The sequence below is a fragment of the Setaria viridis genome, chromosome 5, assembly GCF_005286985.2.
Source record: "Setaria viridis chromosome 5, Setaria_viridis_v4.0, whole genome shotgun sequence".
Classification (NCBI taxonomy): Eukaryota; Viridiplantae; Streptophyta; class Magnoliopsida; order Poales; family Poaceae; genus Setaria; species Setaria viridis.
Genome location: NC_048267.2, coordinates 31,326,105 through 31,352,706, shown reverse-complemented (window position 1 = coordinate 31,352,706; position 26,602 = coordinate 31,326,105). Strand labels below are relative to the sequence as shown.

General features: G+C 43.0%; 2 protein-coding genes across 4 annotated transcripts; one reads left to right on the top strand and one right to left on the bottom strand.

Moving 5' to 3' along the window:
- Positions 1 to 9,269: 9,269 nt before the first annotated feature.
- Positions 9,270 to 17,472, bottom strand: LOC117857227 (V-type proton ATPase subunit E). Its single transcript, XM_034739751.2, has 6 exons — positions 17,223 to 17,472; positions 13,118 to 13,218; positions 11,137 to 11,293; positions 10,644 to 10,840; positions 9,950 to 10,049; positions 9,270 to 9,643 (listed from the first exon to the last, which is right to left on the bottom strand). Exons 1-6 carry the CDS (start codon positions 17,322 to 17,324, stop codon positions 9,608 to 9,610), a joined length of 693 nt encoding a protein of 230 aa, XP_034595642.1. The 5' UTR covers positions 17,325 to 17,472; the 3' UTR covers positions 9,270 to 9,607.
- A 3,556-nt stretch (positions 17,473 to 21,028) lies between these two features.
- Positions 21,029 to 25,864, top strand: LOC117854943 (G-box-binding factor 3). 3 transcript variants are annotated; one of them, XM_072293633.1, is made up of 12 exons: positions 21,029 to 21,264; positions 22,838 to 22,917; positions 23,249 to 23,293; positions 23,391 to 23,483; positions 23,561 to 23,656; positions 23,759 to 23,886; positions 23,995 to 24,040; positions 24,134 to 24,182; positions 24,366 to 24,532; positions 24,821 to 24,898; positions 25,098 to 25,223; positions 25,328 to 25,864. In XM_072293633.1, exons 2-12 carry the CDS (start codon positions 22,858 to 22,860, stop codon positions 25,556 to 25,558), a joined length of 1,119 nt encoding a protein of 372 aa, XP_072149734.1. In that variant the 5' UTR covers positions 21,029 to 21,264; positions 22,838 to 22,857; the 3' UTR covers positions 25,559 to 25,864. The 3 variants fall into 3 exon arrangements, with proteins under 3 accessions (XP_072149734.1, XP_034593096.1, XP_072149735.1); XM_034737205.2 differs by having other exon boundaries at positions 21,033 to 21,264; positions 23,573 to 23,656; XM_072293634.1 differs by lacking the exon at positions 21,029 to 21,264 and adding an exon at positions 21,272 to 22,141.
- The last annotated feature ends 738 nt before the right edge of the window (positions 25,865 to 26,602 follow it).

Here is a 26,602-nt window from a genome sequence, read left to right as displayed (position 1 = left end):
ACAATAATGAGTAAATATCTAAGGCTGTGCACCATAATGCAAATTGAGTTCTATATCAGGGGCTCACAAAGAAAAAAAATTACCATCACTCAAAAGGGAGATGCTTGCATTGGCTGCAGAGATCCAATTTTCTAGAGAACAAAAAATAAAGATCCCATCACTGTCCGATTGATCGGACCATTTCCAGGTATATGGAATAATCTTACGTTTAATCAAAGGGATGGATCAAAATGACTGTGACTGAAAGAACACTACGAAGAAGAGATCTAACAACTCTTTTCCTGCTTTGTCTCTTCCTCCCGACAAAATCTCTTCTGCTCCTTGATCCGTCGATTTGATTCCATCTCTGTACGTTCCTTGTCACCACCCTCATCTAGTCAGCATTCAGATTCCTGCAGAAATTCTCTGGTTCTTGATTTCAAATGATTTAGATGCATAACCGAAGTAGTCGTTCAAGATCTCACTATATCACTGAGCAAGTTAAAAAAAAAACAGCTTGCTGAGCCAATGAAAGTTTGTTTGAGAGGTCGAGGAGTTTGCTTAGAATTATGTGCTTTTGTTGGAACTTGCTAACGAATCTAGGATTGGAAATGACCTACCAACCAAGAAGATATGCGTGTCCCTATATTCACCAAACCTAGGCCTAATAAGCAGAGAGGGTCCGGGTGGACTACTCCAACCATTTGCAGTTGTACTTAGGCCCCAGCTCTAAGCTGATCCAAAGGGCACCCCAGCTTATAGCCAGCCTATTACATTACAGTTTTCTACTATCCAACCACGGAATTAGAGTTGGCTGCCTATGTAAGCTGAGACTCCGTTTGGTTGCTTGTACCATTTGATTCATGCATGTGATGGTTCAATATGTATTATGATCCTTATGTTTGGTTGAATGAAACGTATCCACTCATTTAAGATGAAGTCATCCCACTTAATATAATTTTTTACAAAGAATGATGAAACATAGGATTTAAGAAAAATTGTTAAACTACACCATCTAAAATCATCCGTGATGCACCATTTGATACATGCAACCAACATACATCCCTTAACCAGAGTTCCTATGAGAAAAAAATGTACTCGTCCAGAGAAAAAAGGGCAAAACTGACAACAAAACAATCATTACATTCCAGCAAGAAGGTCGAAAAGTATTACTACTCCTGCAACCTTACGAAGGGAAATATTCAAGAAATAGTAAAGTACCAGAAAGAAACTTTGCTGGTAATTTAACAGCTTTGCCAGGAAAGGAGAGCAAAGAGGTTATTGTATTCATCTTGGAACTGTTGTGCTTCAGGAAGGAGTTTAAAATCCGGTGAACTCAAAGCTGACAAAAGGGTGGACGACAAGGAATACTTTTCTGAAGTTTTGCATAAACACGAGGAGTTGTGCATGTCACTAGCTGTGACAAAGGCCTGTTTGCAATCGTGCATACTCCTACTTGAACGCCCGTGAAACTTCATTTTTGTTGGTTGATGTCTCTCCACAGAAGAGAAATAACCACTCTGCCGCGTTTATTCAAGATTCAAATCGCTACTCGTCGTTGGGAGAGGTCAGAGTCGTCTTGGCGAGAAGAGATCACAATAAGATAGTGCATGCTCATGCTGCTCGTGTCAGGAATTCGGCGGTATGGTTGGCTGGTTTTCCTCATTAGTGCTCCAAGACTGTAACCTATCCTTACTTTGATCCATGAAATCTTACCCCACATGCAATAGGGAGGAGGGGGAAAATAATTAACTACAGCTGTTTTTGTTGAAATAACAACTGTTTTTGTTTTAAAAAAATCTTAGCTTCCCAACGTCGTCATTGGTAGAAGATTGTTTTTTAATGGAAAACAGCTAGGAATATGATTGTGCTGTCATAAATAAATACACGAACAAATACATACAGAGCTATAATAGTAACAAAAGGAAATAAAACAGGTAATTTGTGGCGCCACACTAATGTATGCTAAATTTTGAGTAGCCATTTTCTAGTAATTTTTTCATCAAAGATTCTCGCTCAATTATTTGGAGTATGACAGGAGTATTATTCTATCTCCAGCATTAACCCAAACCAGAACATGCAGAGCTGGGCAGCTGGCCAGCAGTACATATTGGATAGCTGCCTACAGGCTATACTGAGAGAAATGATGTCAGCCCCTCCTCTTCAACTATTTAAGCCCTCTCTTCCTTGTGTTTTGGATCCATGAGCCATTGCATAGCATTGCTCCTCCCAACTGCAAGCAAAGCTTAGCCCCAGAATACACTAAACGCAAGAGGATAGTCGGATAGAATACTCCTATCTCATCTTCCCGGTGGCAGCTTCTCATATCAACCTTTCCCCACCGTTGTTTGTTCTTGATTTGTATAAGATCTTGATTTTTTTCCTTTTCTTTCAAACGCCTATAAGATCTTAAGTTACTGCCGCCTTAATCTTGTGTTCACCTTGCAATGATCTGGATGTTCCTAGTGTGTTCTCTAGATATATAGCTAGAGGATACACAGTACTGGATCAAAATATGCAGATGCATGGCCTAATATTTCCTATTGTGCTTTGGTGCTGTTCGTCTGGTTTGTGCTTTGAGAGTTTATGGCTTCTCTGGAAGAGAGCTCTCTTCAGTCCACTCTGAAATGGCCGTAGGGTTTCATTAGCTGCCGACTCATCCATTCACTTGCCAAGACCCATCGACGGGCAATGTCTTGGCAGCTGAGTGGATGGCGCGGGAGCTAAAATCAAGCTCTACGCTGTTTGTGGTTGGACTGAAGGGTGCTCCCTTGCTCGCTTGTGCATGAAATCATCCCCATCGATACCAATCTTTTTTGTTCCCCTTTTACTTTTAACTTAGTGCATACTTAATTTTATTAATTTCTCAGGCTCTGGACAATATTCTTGACCTTAATATGTTTGTGAGAACCGTCTTATCTCCATTTATCTTGCTGATCTAACTCGTGATTTCAATTTTTTTCCTAAAATAAATTAACCGCAGGGTATCATGAACTATTTGTGCATGCTTTGAGGTTCATTTCGAGTCTTTTTTATGTTGCCCTTTTCCGGGTAGCCAAGAGATGTTTCTCACCAACAGATATCTTTTACAATTTTTCTCACCAACAGATATAATTCCACTTACAGTTTGATTTTTTTTTCTGCATGTTGGTGAGGTCGGACCGTCGGATGTCTGCTATCTCCAACTCTGCCCTCATATCGTCTTCAAGATGGATTCAAGTAAAAGCATGTCTGTGTAAATTGTCAACACGAACAACATTTCAAATTAGTGTTTGATGGAATTCTTTTCTTCTGTGGTCCGCATGTGTGTGTTGAGCTACTAGCAATAATAACATCTCAGATTCGATGTATGAACATTCCCGTCAAGTAAATGCTGCAGCTAAAAGTATTCTTGATGCAATTGCCGTATGCTCATTTCCTGCTAAACGTTGTTCTTTCTAAGGACAAATAAAGTATGATCCTTATGCATTTCTCTTTCTTTTTGCTAGGGGTATTTTTCTAGAAAATTTAAATATAGGAACTACGCATGCTACATGCATGTAATTCGTGTCATGTAAATAGTTAAGCAATGTTTTGTTTTTTTTGGTTGATTTCTGTGTTATAGGCGCGGTGGTACTTGCAGGCACAGTGTACTTTCTCGTTTGTTCAGAACAGTGCTGAGATCTTCGTCTTGTCCACTTCTCAAATGAGTGCATCGACTTTACCACTTATCAAATGTATGAATTTGTCGGTAAAAACAGGCCCGCGTTTTTAAGGTACTACTACTCCTTAACTAGTGGCCAAATAAATATTGCTGCACATAGAGGAAATCTTTCTTGACAAAAGTGGTTCAAAATAAGTGGTGCGTTTGGAACCGATGGGAAAAGTAGGTATTGAGAGGATTTAGATTTGTACAATGTAACTTATTGTTAGAACTCTCTTGGAATTAAAGGTTTTGTTGCTGTAATTCATGCTATAGTGTTGATGTCTGGAGCCATCAGATTTTTCACAACGTTGGATAAAAGTGAAGCCAAGCCAACTACTGACATTTGTGTGTGCTATTTTTAAAGTTTAGTTACCTCTGCCCTAAAAAAAGTTTAGTTACCTTTGCCCTAAAAAAAAGTTTAGTTACCTCCTTGGATTGAAAAACGTTGTTTTTAATTTATCTCTTTACTAGCTTTCATAACAGAATATATAGTTACCTCTGCCCTAAAAAAAAGTTTAGTTACCTCGTTGGATTGAAAAATATCGACTGTCTTAGGTTTTTTGTAAGTAAACTTTTTCTAAACTTTGATCAACCTATAAAGAATTAGTTAGTGTAAGATTGAAAATTAGATTCATTCCCTAAACGTATTTTTCATGACTTATAGTTATTTTTTATTTAAATATCATATCATATAGAAATTATTGGCTAAAGTTTAATTTTTCTTTATATTATGTTATAACTTGCTTATACTTCGGATGTGACGAATGATTTTTTATATAAAAACACGAGTTTCAAGCTACCAGTATATTAGATAAATTATATGTAGACCTTTAATGCTCTAAAGATTATCGTTAACCATCGTCTTGGTTTACTCTAGGATCATTCTTATGAGGTCAACAAACCAGAGTAAAAAAAAACAGAGAGATTAACAAATCAGTTGAATGTGCTTTCCTATTGGAACTTTGTGGAGTGCGCGATGCTATTTTCATTTGTCACCCTATATGTTTTCGTCTCTCTGATGTGTCGACATGACATAAAGGCCATCGAACAGTCTTTGCCATGTTGCTTTTGCGTGCACCCATTGCTCAACAGTCCACACGGTGTGTAGTTGCTGCTTTCTTGTACCACTCAGCACACAAGTGCCTTTACATGTCTTGTTTGAGTACCACAGAACTCCAGGAACTGAACGTACACGCACAGTAGTACTTGCTTCAGAAGAGTGTGTACGGTCTGCCCAGCATGTACCTTCGTAGAATCAGCCCCTTGATTGGCCATGAGCTCTGCCTCATTCTCGACTAACAGCTCGCTTGTACTCAGGTAACTTACGCCTTTACGGTGATCAGTGTTAATTTTCTTTCAGAGAGTAACTTTGCGGGGGCAAATTAGTCCGTCAAAAGTTTACCGCCGTAGCTTTGTATTGTATGTCCTTGCCGAGCATGACATTGTGTCTCTAGTTTGATAGGGACAATGCTGCTCTATTCTATTTGCGCCTTTAGCTATTTGATCTACCCGCTAAAATTTAGCATCGTTATTAGCCGCAAGTGATGGTACTAATTAGTTAAGGTTCACCTTAATACATGAGTAATCAAAATGCAATGAAAACGAGAACTCCACCTCTAGGGTGGAGAGGTGACGTGCAGGCATAGTGAAGACATATACGACATAAATCGACCACATATAGAAATCATTTTTTATGGTAAAATACCTCTGTTGTTTTCACCTACAGTAGATTTGTTGTACCACCCTGAATAGTTTTGAACAATATTGAAGGAACATGAAAATGAACATTCATTTACACTACAATCTTATTTCCTGGAGAATGGTTGGTAGACAAAAGGAAGTGCTAGATTTCACAACAAATAAAAGCCTATTACTAAGCAAGTCCAACAATTTTAAAATCATATCAACTTTGTAGATTGCCATTTGTTTGAAACTTTTACCTTTATGCATGCATAAGTTTACTAATTTGTTATGCATTTAATGGTGATATAATAAACAATAATAATGTTTCGGAAATGAGTGACTAAAATAAAATAAATAGGTACTCCCCCACGTATTTAGTCAACAAAAACCAATGGTGCAGAGAATATATGCTGCCTCAGAACATTATTACTGAAATGCACTTCCATAAGAACTAAAACGGTGAACTCTAAGGAAGTAAGGAGACAAGCATATTTTACTATGCAGATTGCATACAAACGTAGTGAAAACATACAAAGTCAAACCATAGAATGCAATTTGATTAGATCTATCCTATATTAGATTTATTCGTTACTCTATGCAAAAATACCTAGACTAGATCACGCTACAGAGATTGACATTACTATGACCAGATCTGACAAGTTTCGAGAAAGTATGAAAGCATAATACGAATGGCAATCTCGTCATATGCTAATGTAGCATAGATAATAATGGTATGTGTAGTTAAGTGAAAACCATGTAGAAGTCCATATATAAATCGGTACGTGTGTATTACTTCTAAGAAGCTACGTCCATTCATAATACATATTATTCCCTAAGAAAGCCACGGTAGACATATTCGTTCATTGTGCTTCTGTTATGGTACAATCCTATTTGTGCGGAGCCTCCTTTCTCCTCGGTCCACCATTTCTATAGACATTTTCATTTGCTTAAAGTGACAATTTAGTACATTATATATGCAAGTTGCTTGATATATCGATTAGTGGTTCAAAAAGCACACTTCAAAGAAAACTTCATTCACTACAAACAAACAATCCTAAAACATTTTACTAAAATTGCTAAACTTAAACTAAAGGTTCAACGAATATACCTCAAAACAAAACAACAATACTCAAAATGCACCTCCATGATAACCTTACAATGTGCTATAGGAAGTAAGGAAAGGATCATCTTTACTACTGACTTGTCGAGACATTGCATAAAAGTAGAGTGAAGAGACATCCAATCATAATTCATAATGAAATTTGAGTAGATTTATCTTAGAGGAGATACCTCGTGTATCACACTAGATCAAGTAAAAATACCTTAAAGGCGTACATATTGATAAAGAGTTCAAGCATACTATCATGATGAGATCAAATAGTTTTGGAAAGGTATCACATCATAACACCGATGTCAGATTCGTCGTATGCTGATACAATAGAGATGGCAACACTATAGGCAATTCACTGAAAACCATGCAGAAAAATATAAAACAATGCAGTGGTCGTGTGTCGTATGGATCTTTTAAGAAATCATTTACAAAGCAGATTGGTTTGCGGAACGCCGGATTCATTGATATAAACTTTTCCGTACATAAAGTCATTCTTGTAACTATTGTTGCTCTTAAAAGAAACTATAGTCGACTGTAGAACTGTTTTCCAAAATAATCACCAAAATGCCATAGATCCAGCCGTACCAGCCGCCCACATAAGTGCTTTGGCGGGGCTCTACCTCTACTCTAGCTCTCCGGGGTTGGAGGTTGGAAACCCTAACGTGAGGATCGGGAGATGGAAAGAAAGGACGAGATCTAGCACGCGGGAGTTGACAACTGCCGAGGATCGGCTGGTGCACGGCCGGTTTTGTAACACGTGCCGGGCGCGGCCGTTGCCGCGCCGATCCCGACGGCCGCCGCGCAGAGGCCAGCGGCGGCCAGGACGGGGGGAAGGGAATCTCGCGCGCTGGTGGAGGCCGGACGCGGCAGAAAAAGCTGGACCTTCAGCTGGGCTTCACGAGGGCGCCTGGTGGTCTTTTCCTATGCTGCCCCCTCCTTGTTTACTCCTCCCCATGCATGCCTCCCTGTCATGTTCCTTCCTGCTCGTCTCGTTCGTCGTCGACGCCTTCAATCTCTCTCTTCTCGTCGGGAAACCTCCACTCGTTTCTCCCTCTTCCCACTGGGCACACTTCATCTTCTCTCCCGAGGACAACGAAACTATTAGCTCTAACCCTATAGATTAAACGTGTGGAGCGTATGCTAATGCGCTGTCTTCCTCCTGTGATCTTGTCTCGCGGAGCCAACCAATGCGCGGAGCGGCAAAGTGCCCGGGGGGGGTGGAACCAATGGCACGCTTGCAAGCACGAGAATGCATGGTGGCCAGCCAGATTCGCTCGCGCACTTTGTTTTTGTGTCCTTCCAAGCTGTCCTGCATGGGCGGCAGGCAGGCCCTGGAAGGGAGGGACACGCATCATCACGTCCATTCGTCGCCCAGGCTCGCCAAGATGCGTCCACGTTAGCCTCCCCTCTCTCCGTGCAAGATGGGGGGCACCGTCACGTGCGCCGCACAAACCTTTGCTTCACCACTGTCCACTGCTGCTGCACCAGTATTAGTATGTGCACTTTACCTGCGGTACCATTAGAGGCTGCTGTTAGACTGTTTAGTACCCTTCTGAAGAAGTGAACTGAGAGCTTAGTTTAAGGTGATGGCGGCGCTGAGGGCAGCTTTAGCTTTTGGCTGTTGCGGTGACAGCAGGCCCTACGCACTTGCTTCCAACCATTTGACCAACAGTTCGAGGTAGGTATGGACGTTGGACGCGGAAAAGAAAACTGACCGTTGTTTATTCACTTGGAATGGGAAAATAAAAAACCTTGGTCGAGCTGGCCCGTCAAGTGACTCGCATGTGCGTACACGGTCAGCCAACACGGCAAATCTCCAGCGGTATCTTTGATCTTCAGGCAGATGGTCAAGCGCAATCTGCATCAAACTGAGAGCTAGCTGCTTCAAGTTCAGAATACTCGCCCACTTGAAATTTGCATTGTCGAGAGGAAAAACTGTCGACTGAAAACGCAGCTCGTGTCGCTCACTGGTCATTGCCTCTGAGTTCTGAAGAAACCCGGCTCAGGAAATGCGGAAAGCAACAATCGGGGCGTAGATGCTAAGATTTTAAAAAGACGGAAAAAAACTACCATCTGATTTTCTGGACACAGGTGCCAGTAGCTTTAGATCAGATGCAACGCCGTTAGTCGCTGGAGATGCATTCAGTCAAGCAGAGCTCACCGTTCGTAGATAGCTGCGGTGACAACAAAACACAGCACAAGCAAGTAGTGTTCAGGTGCAGATATTCAGCTGCAGACCGCCAATTCTCACAGGATTCACGAAACGCTACTTCTCTTTGAAGCTTCAACGCAATTCTGAACTCAAAGCTGACAAAGGGGTGGACGACAAGGAATACTTTTCTGGAGTTTTGCATAAACACGAGGAGTTGTGCATGTCACTAGCTGTGACAAAGGCCTGTTTGCAATCGTGCATACTCCTACTTGAACGCCCGTGAAACTTCATCTGTGTTGGTTGATGTCTCTCCACAGAAGAGAAATAACCACTCTGCCGCGTTTATTCAAGATTCAAATCGCTACTCGTCGTTGGGAGAGGTCAGATAAGGTAGTGCATGCTCATGCTCCTCGTGTCAGGAATTCGGCGGTATGGTTGGCTGGTTTTCCTCATCAGTGCTCCAAGACTGTAACCTGTCCTTACTTTGATCCATGAAATCTTACCCCACATGCAATAGGGAGGAGGGGGGAAATAATTAACTACATCTATGCGCAGAATGGGGTAATCGAAATTGCAGCAGGCCTTCTGCTCAAAAGCGCAGAGCAAATGTTTTTTTTAAAAAAAAGAAGGCGGAGCAAATGTTGAAACATCACAGGAGATGCACTAAAAACGTTTTCCACAGTAACCCAATCCGGCATATACAGATCGACAGGCCCGAAACGGACAGTTCAGCTGTTCAGCACGACAAATGAATTTACAAAATTTATTCAGCTTCGCAGTGGAAAGTCTAGCGGTGCTTTATTCTTATTCCTCGGAGCAAACAGAGTGCAAACAGTCGGTGCTCGGCGATAATAATGAACAAATAGGTAGTTTATACATAGGGGATGAATACTTTAAACAATCAATTTGGCAAAAACAGGCGGAGTTCCTTACGGCTGCAGGGGCGGAACCAGCAGCCATTACATAGAAGCAGCTGTACCATCGGCGGATCAGTCGATTAGGCTGCGTTCTGGCCAAAAAGAAGCTTCCGGATCTGCATGGACAGGGGATTGAGTTAACTTGGTTGTGGCAAGATTTCATGATAATGTAATGTTTGTGGTGTTCATACAAGTAAGATGATGAAAAATGAAAAACAATGCAGTTCGCAGTGATATCAAACTGAAATCCCTTTACTCAGAATACTCCCAAAAATGAGACGAGCAGTGAAAGTGATGAATAATGCACAAAGCTGTAAACTTACTATCTTCTTTTATTTCAAAGAAAGACAACTGCACATGATCCGAACTCAAAAGGTTTGTTGTCACATAGTAAATTGAGAAAATGAGATGGGCAACGGTACCTCTGGCAATTTCTTGCGGAAAACAACTTCAAGTCTTGCATCAAGAGTACTCTCGTACACAATCTTTCCATCTCGAGAAGCCAGGACAACACCTCCATAGCTGAATAAACAGATACTTTTAGGAGAATATTGGAATGACGGTCAAGAAGCTATCCACAAACTATTGTAAACAAACCATATGTAATCAGAACTACAGCTGCAATCCATATCTAATGAAGATACATAGATAGATCATGCTATTGGGCAACTATAACTCTGTTATAGATCTATGAGCAATACTGTCGTAGATGTATCTTTAAGCACATAAAAGATGGATTTTTCGTATGCAACAAAAGGTCTGCTGTGATCATGTCACTGGGCAGGAAAAAATTGCACTTGTTCATGTTCAATTACCCTACCAAAATAGATGTCTTAATGCAGGGCACATCAGCATAGTCTTGTGCAATACCATGGCAAATAGGATACATCACAGACTTCACAGTATAATAGCCAGCAGCATAAAAACAATACCAGATTTAAGCTTAGTCTTATGTCAATTCAAGGCTTGGTGTACAACTATTTGCTAATTCTACCACGAACTGATGAGCAAAATACATATTGTAGCATGTCAAAATGCAGCAGATACAGGCAACCAGGAGCAATCAAATAATACTAGAGTCTCTAAACAAATAACTTGTGGCATGGTAAACATTACCAAAATTGTCCATGAGCGTCATGATGGCTTGGGGCAGGTGGCAGGTACACATCATGGTCAACATGTATCTCTGGCTGATGGACATCTGCTTTTGATGCATACTCATGCTTTGCCGAATGCAGTACTGATTCCACGTGATGGTGGTCTTCTTTACGGCAACGGAGTAATACAGCTGGCTCTTTCAACCGGAGCAAGCCCTGCATTTGATGAAACAAAACAACTAATTGATGTTTGACAATAACAGAAGCAGCACGCAGAAAATCCTGAAACGGCACATAGCATATTTGGCCCTATGAACATTTGAATCAATTCAGATCAACCAAGTCTAGAATAAAAAATGCCAAACAGCATGGAGTGCTCCAGTTTGCCTTTGTTGCTATTTAAGATTAGAGCAAAAATATGCCATTTTGTTTACCAACTTTAGATATTGCCGTTTTGAAATTTTATTTAACAGAAAAGGAAATAGAATTGTGGATGTTGTATTTGTCCAAACCTGAACAATTAGATCTTTCAAAAGGTTCTTGTATTCATGGTGGTTGTCGCTGACGCGAAGGAGTTCCTTCATGGCATCCTCTTTCATTTTGTTAACTAGATCATCCTGAGCTTGAAGAACTTTGATGCGAGACGCATTCAACTGCATAGAGTACTCACTGATAAAGAGCAAACAGAATCTTGTCAGATAACAAGTTTGAAAAGTCCTAAAGATTTATTCAAAATGACATGTCTAAAAAGCAAAGCAAATATTATGGCATGTTTTGTACTTAAAAAGAATGTACTGGTATATTTCATTACAATGCTATGGATATGATAAACCTCAAATGCACATGTATCCATGAAAAGTAAACTTCTAATAATAATTCCATTCTACAGCTCATCTTATATGTAAACTAAGATGCCACTATAAGTCAATATTCTATTACTTTTGTTTCGTATTTACTGTGGCAGGAGTTCCTCCTTTTCCCATGAGACATACTAAGTTTCCTGTGATTTATTGTGTATGTTTTACAGCGTTACGTGAGCTGCATTTCTTCCTTAGCATATTCTTTTAACTTATTTGTCATCATGCTCAAGCCTCCTCCCCGTATAACATCTAGTAACTCTTACAACATTCCAAAATACAATATTCACCGAACTTGTCTACTTCCTGCATCCTCCAACTGCAAAAAAAATACATAAAAATACAGCTCCCTTCATTTTTTTAAAAAAAATGTTTGTATAGACATCGCTAGCAAAAATGTCATGTTGTAGAACATGTTTATATGTCCTAATTGACTTCTATTTGCGATTGGTGGAAGTATTAAATATTTTGCATCGAAGCTGTGCGGCAGCATAGAATACTGGACTTCAATCTGACCACAAAACACACCATCTCAGAATTTGCATGCAGTGAACAAGTGATGACTGCAATATAACTGTAGAATAGGGCTGTAAGAGTGGGCATTCGGTTCATTCGGTTATATCAGTTTGGTTAATTCAGCTTTCCGAAAGTCCGGTTCCTGACATTTGAAAACCAAACAGAGAACAGCAATTTTGGTTTCTGAAATTTACAGAACTGCAATATCTTGGTTTGGTTTCTTGTTCACCAAATTTTTCACTGCAAAGCAAAATTAAGTTGATTTAACACAGATGCCTCACCCAAATAATACATCCCACAATCCACCTCAACTGGATCTGAACTGGCCGGATCACCCCTGCAGCCCTCTCGCACCTCCTTCAAGATCCCCATTCCCTGTCCTCGAGGCAGCTTGGACCAAGGGGTGTACAAGAGAGAGGGAAAGGTATAGCAAGATAGAAGAAGAGAGAGGGACGTGCCAAGCTTGAAGGTTATAAACTTAAAATCGATTTTTGTCATCACTTGTTTTGCGGATGCCATTTCCATGGCACTGCTTGCCTTTCTTCTTGAGCGAGAACGAGAGATGTGAGAAGAAAGAAATAAGAGAAGATGCTAGGGGAAAGAAACATTGGCATGGGGTCATCAGGCAATGGCAACAGACTGCAACAAATGGGCATTGGGCCTCAACCTGCAGGTCAGGTGGTAGTGATCTGGTTGTTGTGTGGGTCAGTTAGTTCAGTGGGACAGTTTGGGAGACCACAGAACTAATCAATTTAAATCGAACACCAAACAGACAAAAAAAATAACAACCAGGCCTAACACCAAACGGGGAAAAAACACAGAAACAGGTTATAGTGGTTTGGTTCTGCTTCGGTGTTCGGTGCTCAGTTTCAGTTTATTTTTTCCCACCCCTAGTAAAGTTGCAGCAGTCTGCAGTTACTTTTTATTACATTCATTTGAGCGATAATACAATGCAGCTCTGGTGTAAGTCCAGCTCAATGACATGTTGTGGTGTTAGTGTAGCGTGACACATGTGAACATTCTCAACATGAAACGCCTACTGTTTATTCCATGGCATCATATTCCATAGCGACTACTGTTTATTGAAGAGGTGAATGGGTTCAAGGAAGTGAAGTCTTACATTTTCTTCCGTACTTCAACCTGCTTCTCTTTTCGTTCATACTCTTGCCTGATCTTCTTCTTCTCAGCTTCAACAAGCTGCAACTTCTCGATGTTGAATTCCTGCCAAGTTTATGAACAAATAAGTTAAGCATGCCGATCTACAATTTGAAATGCCTAAAGAACTTCTAGCAGAGCAAAGAGAATTGAGGGCACATTAAAGGAAATTAATAAGCACGCACACAAGAAGAGGTGTGAAATCGTCTCCCTAATCAAATATTTGATCTAGTAATATTTGAATTTATCTATCTTGAGCTAGATACTAACATGACTCTGTGTACAATACAGTCTTTAAATCAGATAGGAAAAAAAAGGCAATAAATAATCACACCCATAGAAAGAAGAAAAAAGAACTAAAATTGTCTTGAATCAAATGCCTGTACAAACCACATTTCAATCCATCTATCTCAAGCTAGATACAAACATGAATTTGTGCGCACTCTTCAAATATGAAACAAGTGTTTCAAATTGAATACTGACTCCTGATCGGTTTCAGACACCGCATGCACAACAATAACCTTTCACATGTGCATAAAGATGAATTTGGATGCAGAGGATACTGCTATTTTGATGAAACCTAAATCTATGCCACTCTTTATTGACTTAGTATAATGAAGATTGTATACAATTAACTCATTCAATTTTCATCCAAACGCATAAACATCTGAAATAATGGGATGAAAATAGAAAAGAAAACAAGCATATATGGTGTGAACCACTCAATACATGGCTCAGATACATCAACATGACTTGCTTCACGAAGTCAAACATTCCCTCAGTGCATGCATACCCATGGAGCACACTGCTCCTGCCGCATCGACCCAAATATAGCATATGAAGTACCTCCTATTATGTTGTTAACTTTTTACGATCTCCAAGATTAAAGTGTGCAGCTACTTTGTAACTTCATGCCAATATATAGATAAAATGTATCTTTACGGAATCATGTCTAAAAGATAGGTCTAGACATCTAGTAATGTGATTTTCATGCAGGTCAAGCTTTTGAAAGCTTAACAGAATGGATTCTGGTCGTCAAATAAAATAAGGTTTTAGTAATAACATATTTCATGACACTTGGAACCATTCTAACATTGCAGGTTGGTAGAATGGTTCAGCATATTGTACTACACTGTACGAAAATTGGTAAATTAACATGCAAGCAGATGCTCCTACATTGAATTCAATCAACATGCCTCTTTGTTCACAAGTCGTCATCAAAGACAAACAGGGTTACACAAAAACGTGCGCAACACATAGTCACGTAGAAACCCTGCAATGAGTAAATCTGTTGCCCAGTGTCTAGCACACTAGCAATTCATCTAGTTAGCAACGAAAGTTAGTATCTACCGCATTCCATCTTCCAGTACAGTGTACTTAAATGGCCATTTTGCACTACAGCTAGAAACCAAAAGGAACCTTAGATACATGGATAGTGGCATATGTAATTAGGTACTCAACAAGTCAACATACAGAATTCGTAATTAGTTGTCTGGAATTTTTGATATCAAGGGTTCCTCTCTTATTTTCAGGAAGTTGTTTAAAGCCTGACTCCTAGAACCAGGACAGAAGACAAATGGAGCTTCCAAGCATGAAATAGACAAGCCATTCCCTTCGAAGCCTTCCAAACAAAAAAAGGCCTTAGGCAAGGGGATCCCATGTCACCTATTCTTTTTAATATTGTGGCAGACATGCTCTCTGTTTTGATTAAGAGGGCAAAGGATGATGGCCAAATTAAAGGGGTTATACCCCACCTGGTGGATGATGGATTATCTATTTTGCAATATGCAGATGATACAATTTTATTCATGGACCATGATTTAAAGCAAGCGAAAAATATGAAATTGCTGCTCTGTGTCTTTGAGCAACTATCAGGGCTGAAAATCAATTTTCACAAAAGTGAGATTTTCTGCTATGGGAAGCTAAATCTTATGAACGAGAGTACATGGAACTATTTGGCTGTGATATTGGATCATACCCTTTCAGGTACTTAGGGATCCCGATGCATCACCGTAAAATCCGCAATGCGGATTGGAGTGCAATCGAGGATAGATTCAAACGGAAATTAAGTACTTGGAAGGCCAAACACTTATCTTACGGGGGTAGACTGATTTTATTGAATTCAGTCCTAAGTAGCCTTCCGATGTTCATGATGTCTTTCTTTGAAATTCCGAAGGGGGTTCTTCAAAGACTGAATTCCAATAGGTCCAAGTTCTTTTGGCAAGGCAACAATGATAAACAAAAATATTGCCTTGCCAAGTGGGATATCCTGTGTCGTCCTAAAGATCAAGGGGGTCTGGGAATAACAGATCTCTGGATCAAGATCAAATGCCTACTCAGCAAATGGCTTTTTAAATTACTCAATGAAGAAGGCACCTGGCAGACCTTACTTAGAAACAAATATCTAAGTTCAAAGTGTTTATTTCAGGTCCAAATTAAACCTGGAGACTCACATTTTATGAAGGGTCTATTAAAAGCCAGGGAGGATTTTTTGGGATGTGGGACCTTCCAAGTAAGAGATGGCTCACAAACCAGATTTTGGGAGGACACTTGGTTGGAGTCTAAAACACTTAAAGAACAATACCCCTGCCTATATAACATAGTCAATTATCCTCATGCTACTGTTGCAAATGTCATGAATCAAAGGCCTTTGAATATATCTTTTAGAAGAGGCTTTAATGGGGATAGACTATCAGCTTGGACTAGTCTAGTAGCTAAACTAGCCACTTCCCAGTTTTCAAATGGGAGCGACAAATTTACCTAGGGCTTGCATAAACTGGGTCATTTTTCAGTCCAGTCTATGTATCAATATCTGATAAACCAGGGTTCTCCTTTTACAAATACATTTATTTGGAAGCTAAAGATTCCTTTGAAAATTAAGATTTTCTTTGGTACCTCCAGCGAGGCGTGATATTAACAAAGGATAATCTAGCAAAAAGAAACTGGACTGGGAGTCAAAAATATTGTTTCTGTAATTCTAATGAAACAATTAAACATTTATTCTTTGATTGCCAGCATCTAAAAATATTTGGAGGGTGGTCCAGATACCTACTGGGTTAACACCGCCAAGATCTTTAACACATATGCTTGGTAATTGGCTAACAGGCATAGGAATTGAAGAAAGAAGATTAATCTTTGTCGGGGTCACAGCTCTTATATGGGCAATTTGGTGTACTCGTAATGAAGTGGTTTTTGAGAAAAAAAGATACACTTCTTTTATGCAGGCAGTGTTCAGAGGGGCATATTGGCTACAATTCTGGTCCTTGCTACAGCGTGAGGGAGCAAAGGAAACTGTACGTTCGGCAAGCAAAGCATTGGAGATAGTCGCTTTGGATATCTTCGCCAAGAACGGATGGAGAAGTAATAATAGACTTTGTTTGTAGTTTCCTTCTATATGCGAGCTCGTTCGCTTCTCTTTGTGATCAGCTTATTGGCTGAATATTATGTAAAAATTGGCTGTGTGCAGTTGCAGAGGCCGGAATGATTTCCTTTTTCTAGAAAAAAATCCCTTCGAAGCCTAACTCGTAGAATTAATCTAGAAGATAAATGAAGCGACTCAGTTTAAGCTACCAATTTTGCTTCTAGAACCATCTAGAAGCCTGTGAATCAACCTCTGAGCTAGAATGTTCGTATACCCGCATTGCAATATGGCTACAGTCATATCGTAGCCTTCGAATTCAAGTCAGTAGAAAGAGAATGGCATGAATTGACCGCGTAGCGCACTTCCAAAGCTTGGAAGCACAAAATCTCCGCGATCTAGAGGTTTCCTGAATGTTCACCCACAGTGATCGGGCACGATCTCAAAGCCTTGAAGCAACGTAACCAAAATCCAAAACGCTCCTTGATCTACCCTCGGAACTGGGGATCTTCGTCGCTTCGGCTGCAGATCTCGCTCTCAAAAAGCGAAACCCCAAGCGGTTACAAAGCTAGGCGGCCGCTCCCGGTCCCAGATGCTTCGGGATCACGGAGCGCGCCGACCAGATCGGGCAGCTAGAAGTACAGAGGCGCGCATCGGGAAGCTTCTAGAAACTCCGAGGAGGCAGGGGAAGCGGAGGAAAAAAGAAGCTGACCTCCTCGGCGGAGACGGAGATCTCGCTGGCCTTCTCCTCAGCCTCCTGGCGGATGAACCGCACCATCTGCTGGATCTGCTTGGAGACATCGGCGTCGTTCATCTTGGCGGCGGCGGATCCGACGGAGCCCTCCGGCTGCTCTGCTCGCTCCGGCGACGGTGGGGTGTGGGAACGCTGGAGCGGGGCAGGGAGGGGAGGGCAATCGGGAGTCCACGGGAATGGTCAAGGTGGAAAGGTCGTGGGGCTAGTCTAGCCGCGGGAGCAACGTGATCGGGTTGGCTCCCGTGGTTGCCGCTGCCTGTCTGTATGCGCTGCCATCATTTCGTGAACCCGGTCCATGGATCCGTGATCTGCATCTTTGCTTTCAGTCGTTGTCTGACAGCAGATTTACTTATGAGAGAGAGAGAGAGTCGCGTCCCCCCCCCCCCCCCCCCCCCCCCCCCCCCCCCCCCACCCCCCCTCGTTTTCGTGGATCTTTTGCGCAATAACGGAGCTTAATTAGCCAGTTGTGTGTATTGAGAATTTGAGGCTGAGAGTGGGTGGATAACTCAAGCTGCACTCGGTTATGTCAAAGCACTGGAGAATCGGTCAAGGCAGGAAGCCATTGACAAATCCTGAGATGGACAACGACAGTACTTCCTCTTGAGTTGACTGCAGACAAAGTTGGAGCCAAATGATGGGGCGCGCTATGTTCGGCATGCATGCAGCAACATATAGTACATCATTAAGTTGCTTTAGATGAATAAGTATCTGGTTAAAAGGGTATGCATATATAGTCAAAATGAGTCAGGTGCAACAAAACTGATTACTACTTTACTTTTAACCGGGAGGTGGGCATTCGATGTCCTAACTACACAAAGACATGCTTCCGTGATGTTCTCTACGATCGACAAAGTTCTCCACGTTAAAATAGCCAACTTAAATGAGTTCTATCATATATGATATATGAAGCTAGAAGATACTCCATCCATCCCCAAAATTATAGATCGTTTTAGCATTTTAAATTCATAACTTTTATTATGTATTTAGACATAGTATATTTATAAATGCATCGCAAAAGCTATGAATCTAGAAACGTCAAAACAATCTATATATATAATTTCGAACCGAGGGAGTTCATATTAACTTGAAAAATTCTTCACAGTTTGAAGGCGTGTACTCATCGATTAAACTAACTAATGGAAATATCCTTCGAAATGGTGTATTGCATAACAAAACAGCCATTCAAAACACATACTCCCTTCAGTCAGGAAATATATGACGTTTCCGATCAGAGGATTATCTCTGTTTGCATACAAAAAAATTTATGCTTGGGCATCATTTATTTGCAGAAGTAGGTATATGGTTTATATTGATATTGTTCTGTAAAAAAAGCATTGCAACACTATTTTGCCGATCAGGGAAGAGTTGGCACTAGAGATTTTTCTTTTAATAATGAGGTGCACCACGTGTCAAGGCACTATTTCTCGTACTTCTCTTCCAAAGACATAAAGTAGAAAACCTCACAAGTTTCACCGTTTTAAAAGTTTCATATATACGTTTGTCGACAGTGAAACTCGAATTTTTCACAAGAAAAAATACAGTTAGAGACTTAGAGTGAAGATGCACGTTGTTGAGAAGCTTCAGAACAAAGTATAACAAATGAAGGATGATGGTTGACCTAGCTCAAACCTGACTTAAGCCAGTATATGAAAAAAAAATGACTTAAGCTGGGCCAGTCCAGGCACAGCCCACGGAGCAGCCCATATTGTTCTCTGGCCCAGCCCATGGTCTGCAAGCCCGCAAATTATTGATCCATTACCCCCCGACAAAGTTGGTGGCCGAAGGTGATCCGAACCGTTCTACCCAGATCGCACGGTTCTCCACACGGCGCTTCGATTGGAAAACACTACTACACTGGAGCAAGGTTGATGAAGAAAAACGTGGAGCTACTGCATGTCTGCCACCACAGATCATATCATGCTGGATGGATGGGCCCGCCGAAGAGAGAGAGAGAGCAAGCGGTCCCCCACCAATCCCTGCCCGTGGCTCGGTGGGGCCAGTTGCGTGGGAAACGTGGATGCCCGTGAGCTGGCGCACCTTGCCATTGGCTCTCTCCACATTTCCGGGACGCCCCCCCCCCCCCCGGGACCCACAGGCAGCACGTACGCATGTGGGTGGCGAGCTACGTGGCGGCGGCGGTAAGGCAGAGCCGCGCCCGATCGCGACGCAAAGCTCGCGTGGGCGAGCACGGGCACGGACATGGCCACCGGCGCGCGGCAACCTCGATGCCCACGTCTCGTCGTGTTCCTTTACGTGGAGCACTGGAGCAGCAACACATTCCACGCTTTGCTTACGGTCGACGATCTACTCCGTGGCGGTCCGTACATTTTATGCCCTTGAATTATAGGGTGGGTGACCGATAGCCGGAGCAGGAGTAGCTCTTGACTTCTCCATCTTACGTGAACGTGACAGAAACAATCACACCCCGGATCCCAGTAAACTCCATGAGACCATGACACGAGCTGAGCGATCGACCTTTTGGAACTCCTGCAAGCGGCGACGGGGCCGGCTTGGGCCAGCGATACGTCACATATTTTGGCAGAGTTATTCATTGGTTACTGCTAAACGCACAAGTATGGATTAATGGATTATAATCAAACGACGTCGTGCTCCCCAGTCATCCTACCTCTGTCCTCAGGTTTCGACAGCTTTAGTGCCATCATCTTAAGCAAGTAAACAGGCCACGCGTCAGCTTTATGCCAAATCCGCAGGCGCTAATAAAGGGGTGTTTGGATACGAGGTGCTAAACTTTAACAGTGTCACATCGGATGTTCGGATGCTAATTAGGAGGACTAAACATGAGCTAATTATAAAACTAATTGCAGAACCCTGTGCTAATTCGCGAGATGAATCTATTAAGCATAATTAATCCATCATTAGCAAATGATTACTGTAGCATCACATTGTCAAATCATGGACTAATTAGGCTTAATATATTCGTCTCGCGAATTATATTCCATCTGTGCAATTAGTTTTATAATTAGCCTATGTTTAATACTCCTAATTAGCATCCAAACATCCGATGTGACAGGTGTTAAACTTTAACACGGTGTTCCCAAACACCCCCTAAAGCGGCGGCAGGGGTGCCACGGCGCCGGGGCTTTCCTGCGTGCGTGTACTGAGTGGAGAAGCTTCCTCCCTCGGGCCTGCGGCCCCGGCGGGGCCCGCGAGGGCGGCAGCCACCACGTCACCCACATGACTGGGATACCCAGCTGGCCCTCGAAGGAGGCAACCGCCGGGACGCGTAGAGCGGCTCCCGAGCCGACACGTGCGCGCGCGACACGCGGCGGGGCGTGACGCGGAGAGGGAGGAGCTAAACAAAACCCGCGCACTCGCACACACCCGTGGTCCGGCTGTACAGGCACGGACGCACAGCTCACCCACCCGGTCCACGCAGCTCGCGTTGCGTTGCATCCGTGCCCGACTCGGCGACTCCACCACCACCACCACCACTTCCCGTCCAACAGCTCGAACTGCCCGTCATTAGTGCCGGACGGGCCCACAGGTCATTAGCACAGGAAACGTGCAGAAGGGATACCGTGAAACTTGAACTGTGGAAAATACGCTTACCAATACGATCTCTACACGAATTGTTTTCACCGTGACACTCCAGTAACTCGGGAACACAAAGGTCGATGCGGACGTGCGCACCACCCGATGTGCCCTACAGCCAAACTGCCCGCCACGCGCTCCCCAGGTATAGGCCGCCGACACGTGCCCCCGTGACGTGGCAACCCCTTTCGCGACTAGTCACCCTTCCAGCCTTCTTCCCCCGCCGCCGCCTCTCCCTCGCCTGCTCTCCCGTCTCAAATCAAACGCCCCCCGCTCCCCCGTCCGCACGCATACGCATCCCCTCTTCTCCTCACCTCGCCTCGCTCGCTGCCTCTCCCTTCCGAAGTTCCGAGCCCCGGCTCCCGCGGCGGCGCATAATTCCCCCCGCCGGCTCGTCCGCCGATCCTCGTGAGGCATCAACACCGTCCCGGCGAGGCCACCGGTCCAGGTACGCTCGATCCACCTCGTCTCTGCACCTTCAGTCGTTTTATCACGCAATGCGCTGTCCAGCTGTCTCCGCCGCTCCGCCCATGGGAGCTGCCGGCTGCAACCTTGGCGTCGCGGATGCTCTAGCACGCCGCCGCTGGCTTTGTTCCCTGAAATTTCGCTGCGTTACGTCCGGATCCTGTAGCGTAAGCGGCTAAGCGTAGTCGTGGCGTTGCAGCGTGTATTGGTGCTTCTACTACTGCACCACATGCTTCGGCTTGGCCGGCTCGCCGGTGAGGAGATGGTGCCTAGGGGCTAGGGGAGTAGATGATTCGCCTCTCTGTTTCTCTTTTCCTTTGGTTCAAAATCCTTGTGATAAATCGCGTGTCGATACGTACCAAGCATGCATCTCTAATTTTATTTTTAATCCGGACAGGCAGGAAGTTAGCTATTACTCGTATATGGCTATATGTAAGCATGTGAAACGATGTCACTTGTTAAAAAAAAAAAGATGTCCATACGAGCTACCCTTGTCGTCTCACGGCGTCATCTCGCCTACTATGCGTCGGACAGATGAAACTTTCGGCGGATCTAGTCAGCTCTTCACTGGATTTTGCGTGGATGCGTGTAGGATTTGCATGTTGGTCGTCGTTGTCTTCGATGGTTCGATTAGTTGGCGCACTCGTATCAGTAGCTCAGCCTTTTTAAGAGGATGCCGCTTCAGCCTGTCAGCCTGATGAAACAAACCGATGTTACTTCCACCCTCGCGTTTTTTTCTGTCCCTACCTTAGACGACAGCATGAGCAAAGATGTGATTTCTCAACCGAAAGCTCGGTAGTAGGACGGCTTTGTCAACCTCTACCACTGTTCAGGAGTCCTGTCATAGTGAAAAGTGCAAGGTAAAAATATCTGATAGAATATAGATCATACTTGGTTGCTCTGTTTTCGTTTTCATGTGTTGCAGAGAAGTGGGTAAAAAGGATTTTCAGAGTCCAGGTGTAAACAGGGAGCTAAATTAATGATCTAGGCTATTTCTTCCCCTTTTGCCTTTACACCCGTAAAAGTAGATCATTTTGATTAAAGCATGGACACATGATTTGTGTTTTGCGGAAATTGTCCAAGAGCTCTAGCCTTCACTAAATCTGGAGGCAGGCACCCAGGCTGATTTGAATCCATGTGACCATGTAGATTGAAACGTTCCCCGCCATCTGGATCATTCTGATCAAATCTCCAATGGATACAGTTACATTTTACAACTGTGATTCTCCTGCACATACTCCAAAGATGATTGACCTGGAAGGACCAGGGATATGCATGGACCTACAAGTTACATGAACTACTAATTGTGTATTTCTGATATGTTCATATATAACCATTATGGACACGATATGATAAGCTACTGTAACAGGTAGGTTCTTTTAATGAACTTTGAGCTGGAACGATGTGTTGGATAATCGAGCGAAGATCACAACTAAAAATGCATGATTACTGAGAATTACTATTAATTGAATGATGAAGCATCAATTTTGGAGGTTTTTATTTGTTCAAACGATATATTCTTAAATAACCTCACATTTATATCATATTATGTGCAGGCTATTCACAGAAAACAAACATGGGGCATGATGAAGCTGTAGTTACTCAGAATTCAGTAAAAGCACCATCACCACCCAAGGTAAATACAAATATAGTTTAATCGTTGCATTTCGCACTGATTTTGCAACCTATACAAGGCTAAAGAACGATCTAATGTATAAAGTTGGGAATTGACTGCAAATGAGAAAAAAGTATCTCTAAAGATTTATTAGTAGTAAATATCATATCAAGGGTTGGTCTTGTAGCTATATGTTCTTTCTTTTCTGTGTCAGTGTTACATAGTCACAAAGGAGTTTGGAGGTTTTACATGCGACAGCAATCAAGCATAATGTTCTCAATGAACTTCTCCAGCTACAAGGGGTGGCTCACTTAAAGTTTTGGTGTCTAAATAATTGCTGATTGTTTTGCAGGATCAACCAGCTATGTATCCATGCCTTGATTGGTCGACTATGCAGGTTAACTGCCCTAGAATTGACTGTGTGCTCTTATTGTTGAAAATAAGTTTTCCTTCCTTACTGAGCAACTGATTAAACCATGGAACCATCTGTGCAGGCATATTATGGCCCAGGGGTCTTCCCACCAACATTCTTTAGCCCTGGAATAGCATCTGGTCATGTCCCTCCACCTTATATGTGGGGTCCACAGGTATTTTAAGATAAATCTTGATTCATCAGGTGCTATATATACATCTTGATATATTATAGAACCCTAACCTTTCCCAGCGTCCTTTGCAGAATATGCCACCAGCCTCATTTGGAAAACCATATGGTGCAATATATCCTCATGCTGGTGGTTTCCTGCATCCCTTCATGCCCCTAGTAAGTATGGAGTTGCAGTGCACCTATATCTAGTCATCAAACTTAAGTATTACCTTCTTATTCTTTACTTTTGTTGATTGTTTTATCTCTTGTTGTGTCAAGATGGTAAACCCATTGAGTGCAGAGCCAGCAAAGTCTGTGAACAGCAAGGACAACAGTTCGAATAAGAAACTGAAGGAAATTGATGGAACTGCTGTGTCGAGTGGCAGTGGTAACAGTGAAAAAACAAGGTGGTTAAATGATATTTCTAAATATTTTCCTATGAATAGCAAGTGAACTTTTCTTTCATATTCATTATCTGAAACTGAGTTCATTTCTATCTGCTGCTCCCAATGCAGTGGGGATTACAGCCTAGAAGGATCCAGTGATAGAAACAACCATAAGGTACTGTTCTGTGGTCAACCATGTTTCATGTGATGATGTTCTGAGTTAGAGAGCAAATATTGATGGTGTAAGCATCTTTTTTTCATTGTATAGATGAGTGGAACACCCAAGAAAAGGAGCTTGGATGATAGGACTACATCAGGTACTCTACTGATTTACTCCTTTATATCATCATCAAACATAGTCTTACATGCATGGCAGTCGTATTTTTCAGTCAGGCAATCCGGAATTCTTTATTGTTATTTTGTAATTCATTTATTGATCGAAGTGAATCGTTCAGTTACGTTTTATATGACAAAAAGGCCTTGATTTTCTTTTTCTTCAGGTGCTGAAACATGTGGAGCTTCAGCGCCTAATGATAAAACAGGACAACCTGGAAGATTAGCAACTTTGTCCAACGTGCGCATTACAGATACGGCAATCAAACCATGTGTGAGTACTGGTAGTGATTTCAGATTTAGTGGTGCGCAGTCAACCGAATGGCAAGCTAAGGTACGTTTGATGTGGCAGTTGGAGTGGACAATTAATTTTCCTTTCCCTTTTCCTTTTCCTTTTCCCCCTTCTTGTATGGTGGCCAGTGTTTGATAGCTTTATTTCTGATGTCTCATCTCCACCTTGTGAAAAGATGTCACTAGTGTGTATTAAAGGGTTTCCAGACTGCTGTTCTGTTCTATAGAATTAATATTCATAAGAGTCACCAGAATGGGTTAACTTGTAGGATTAAGAATTCTTTGCATTGCTTAATTAAGAACTTAGAATTCATTCTTGCTGTGTTACCAGGATGACAAGGAATCGAAGCGTGAAAGGAGGAAGCAGTCAAATAGGGAGTCTGCTAGACGTTCAAGGCTGAGGAAGCAGGTAAAACAAGACAGCCGTGTCATGCATGCTGTTAATGCTTTCAAAAACTATTTCTAAATTCAGAAAAGTTTCTTGGCACGTCCCTTGAGTGGAAAACAACCATATTCAGTTTGTAGAGTTCTTCATTTATTGCTCAATTCAAAAACCTCTTACATAACATAATGATCAATCGATCATGTTGGTTTTGCTATCATTTCAGGCTGAGACTGAGGAACTGGCTAGGAAAGTAGAGCTACTGACCGCAGAAAACGCATCCCTCCGAAGCGAGATTAGCAAGGTAGCGGAAAGCTCCCAGAAGCTGAGAATGGAGAATTCCTCTCTGATGGTACTTCATCTCTTAACAGCATATATAAAATTGCTCGAACTTCTTCTCGACATTTCGATTCCCTTTCAGCACGTTCCATTTCTGAAACGCGTCTCGCATCACAGGAGAAGCTAGCGGACAGTGCATCAGAAGAAGAACAAGAAGCGGCCGCAGACCAGCAGACAGCCGCCGCACCACCGCCGGCTCGCGTCGTCAAGAACTTCCTCTCGATGATGGACGGCGCGGGTGCATCGAGAGGCGGCGGCGGCGGCCGGCGCATGGAGCACGGCGCGCCCAGGCTCCGCCAGCTCCTGGGCTCCGGCCCTCTGGCGGCCGACGCCGTGGCGGCAAGCTGATCCTGATCCTTCACTTGTGCTGAGCGCGTGCACGCATGTGGCCTGGCGATTTTTGAAGAGCGCCCAAGCTGCCCCGCGAGACTGACGCACACGGACGACCTGTAAATTACAGTAGCTTTGTTCCAGGCGGGCTTCCTTCCGGCCCCTCTGCCGGCCGAGACACGGATGCCGGCTGGCTCTATGTTTTTCTTTTGCCTGAGCTTTTGACTCTGTTGTCCCAGTTGCTGCGTTGATCCGAACTGAATCAACTGATATGTTGTACCGTAGTAGATACTAATATGATCCATCAAGACGTTTACCTCTGAACTTCTCCATTTGTGGTTGCGGATGGATAGATTGTTTTCTGCTCGTCTGCAAGTTTCTGGGACGATTTAAAAAGAAAATCTTGCAGGATAATTTGAAGCAACGTCTGCGAGCAATGCCAGACGCAGCGGTGATCGTTACCCATGCACTGCAGCGGCCGGCGGGCAGTTCGTCGCCCTGTCGATGATCCGTTGGGACGATGGGTCGGAAGCGGGCCTCGATTATTGTTGCGCATCGCATCTGCCATTTCATGCCGGAAGCGAACGTCCGGCACGCGGCAACAGCGGCCTTCCTTATCGTGGAGTGGAGGCAAGAGATAATCCCGTGCAGTTGCACGACGTGGATCTGACTCGGGACGGTAGGTCGAGTCGACGACGCACGGCACGGTGGTCCTGTGCTCTGGGGCTTTGAGATCGGGCTTTGCAGTGCATTGCACGGTGTGTACTTGCTTTGACCCGACGCACGACCCTTGCGACCACTACGGCAACATCAATGCGTCCTATTCCGGTATATGCCCTTCTGAAAAACGGGTCCAGCTCCAACCAATTAACCTTACCCGAGTCCATTTCTCCAATAGTAATGCGCCCCCCTCTGCCCTGGCAATGCGCTGAGGTTGAAACGAGCGGAAGGAGGTCTTGAGTTGAGGGTACTCTTACGCCAAGAGGTTGTGCCGTCGGCTCTTAGCAGCGGCACTTGATTTGATATGATCGCATTGAGAGAAACCAGATATTGGCATTTGGC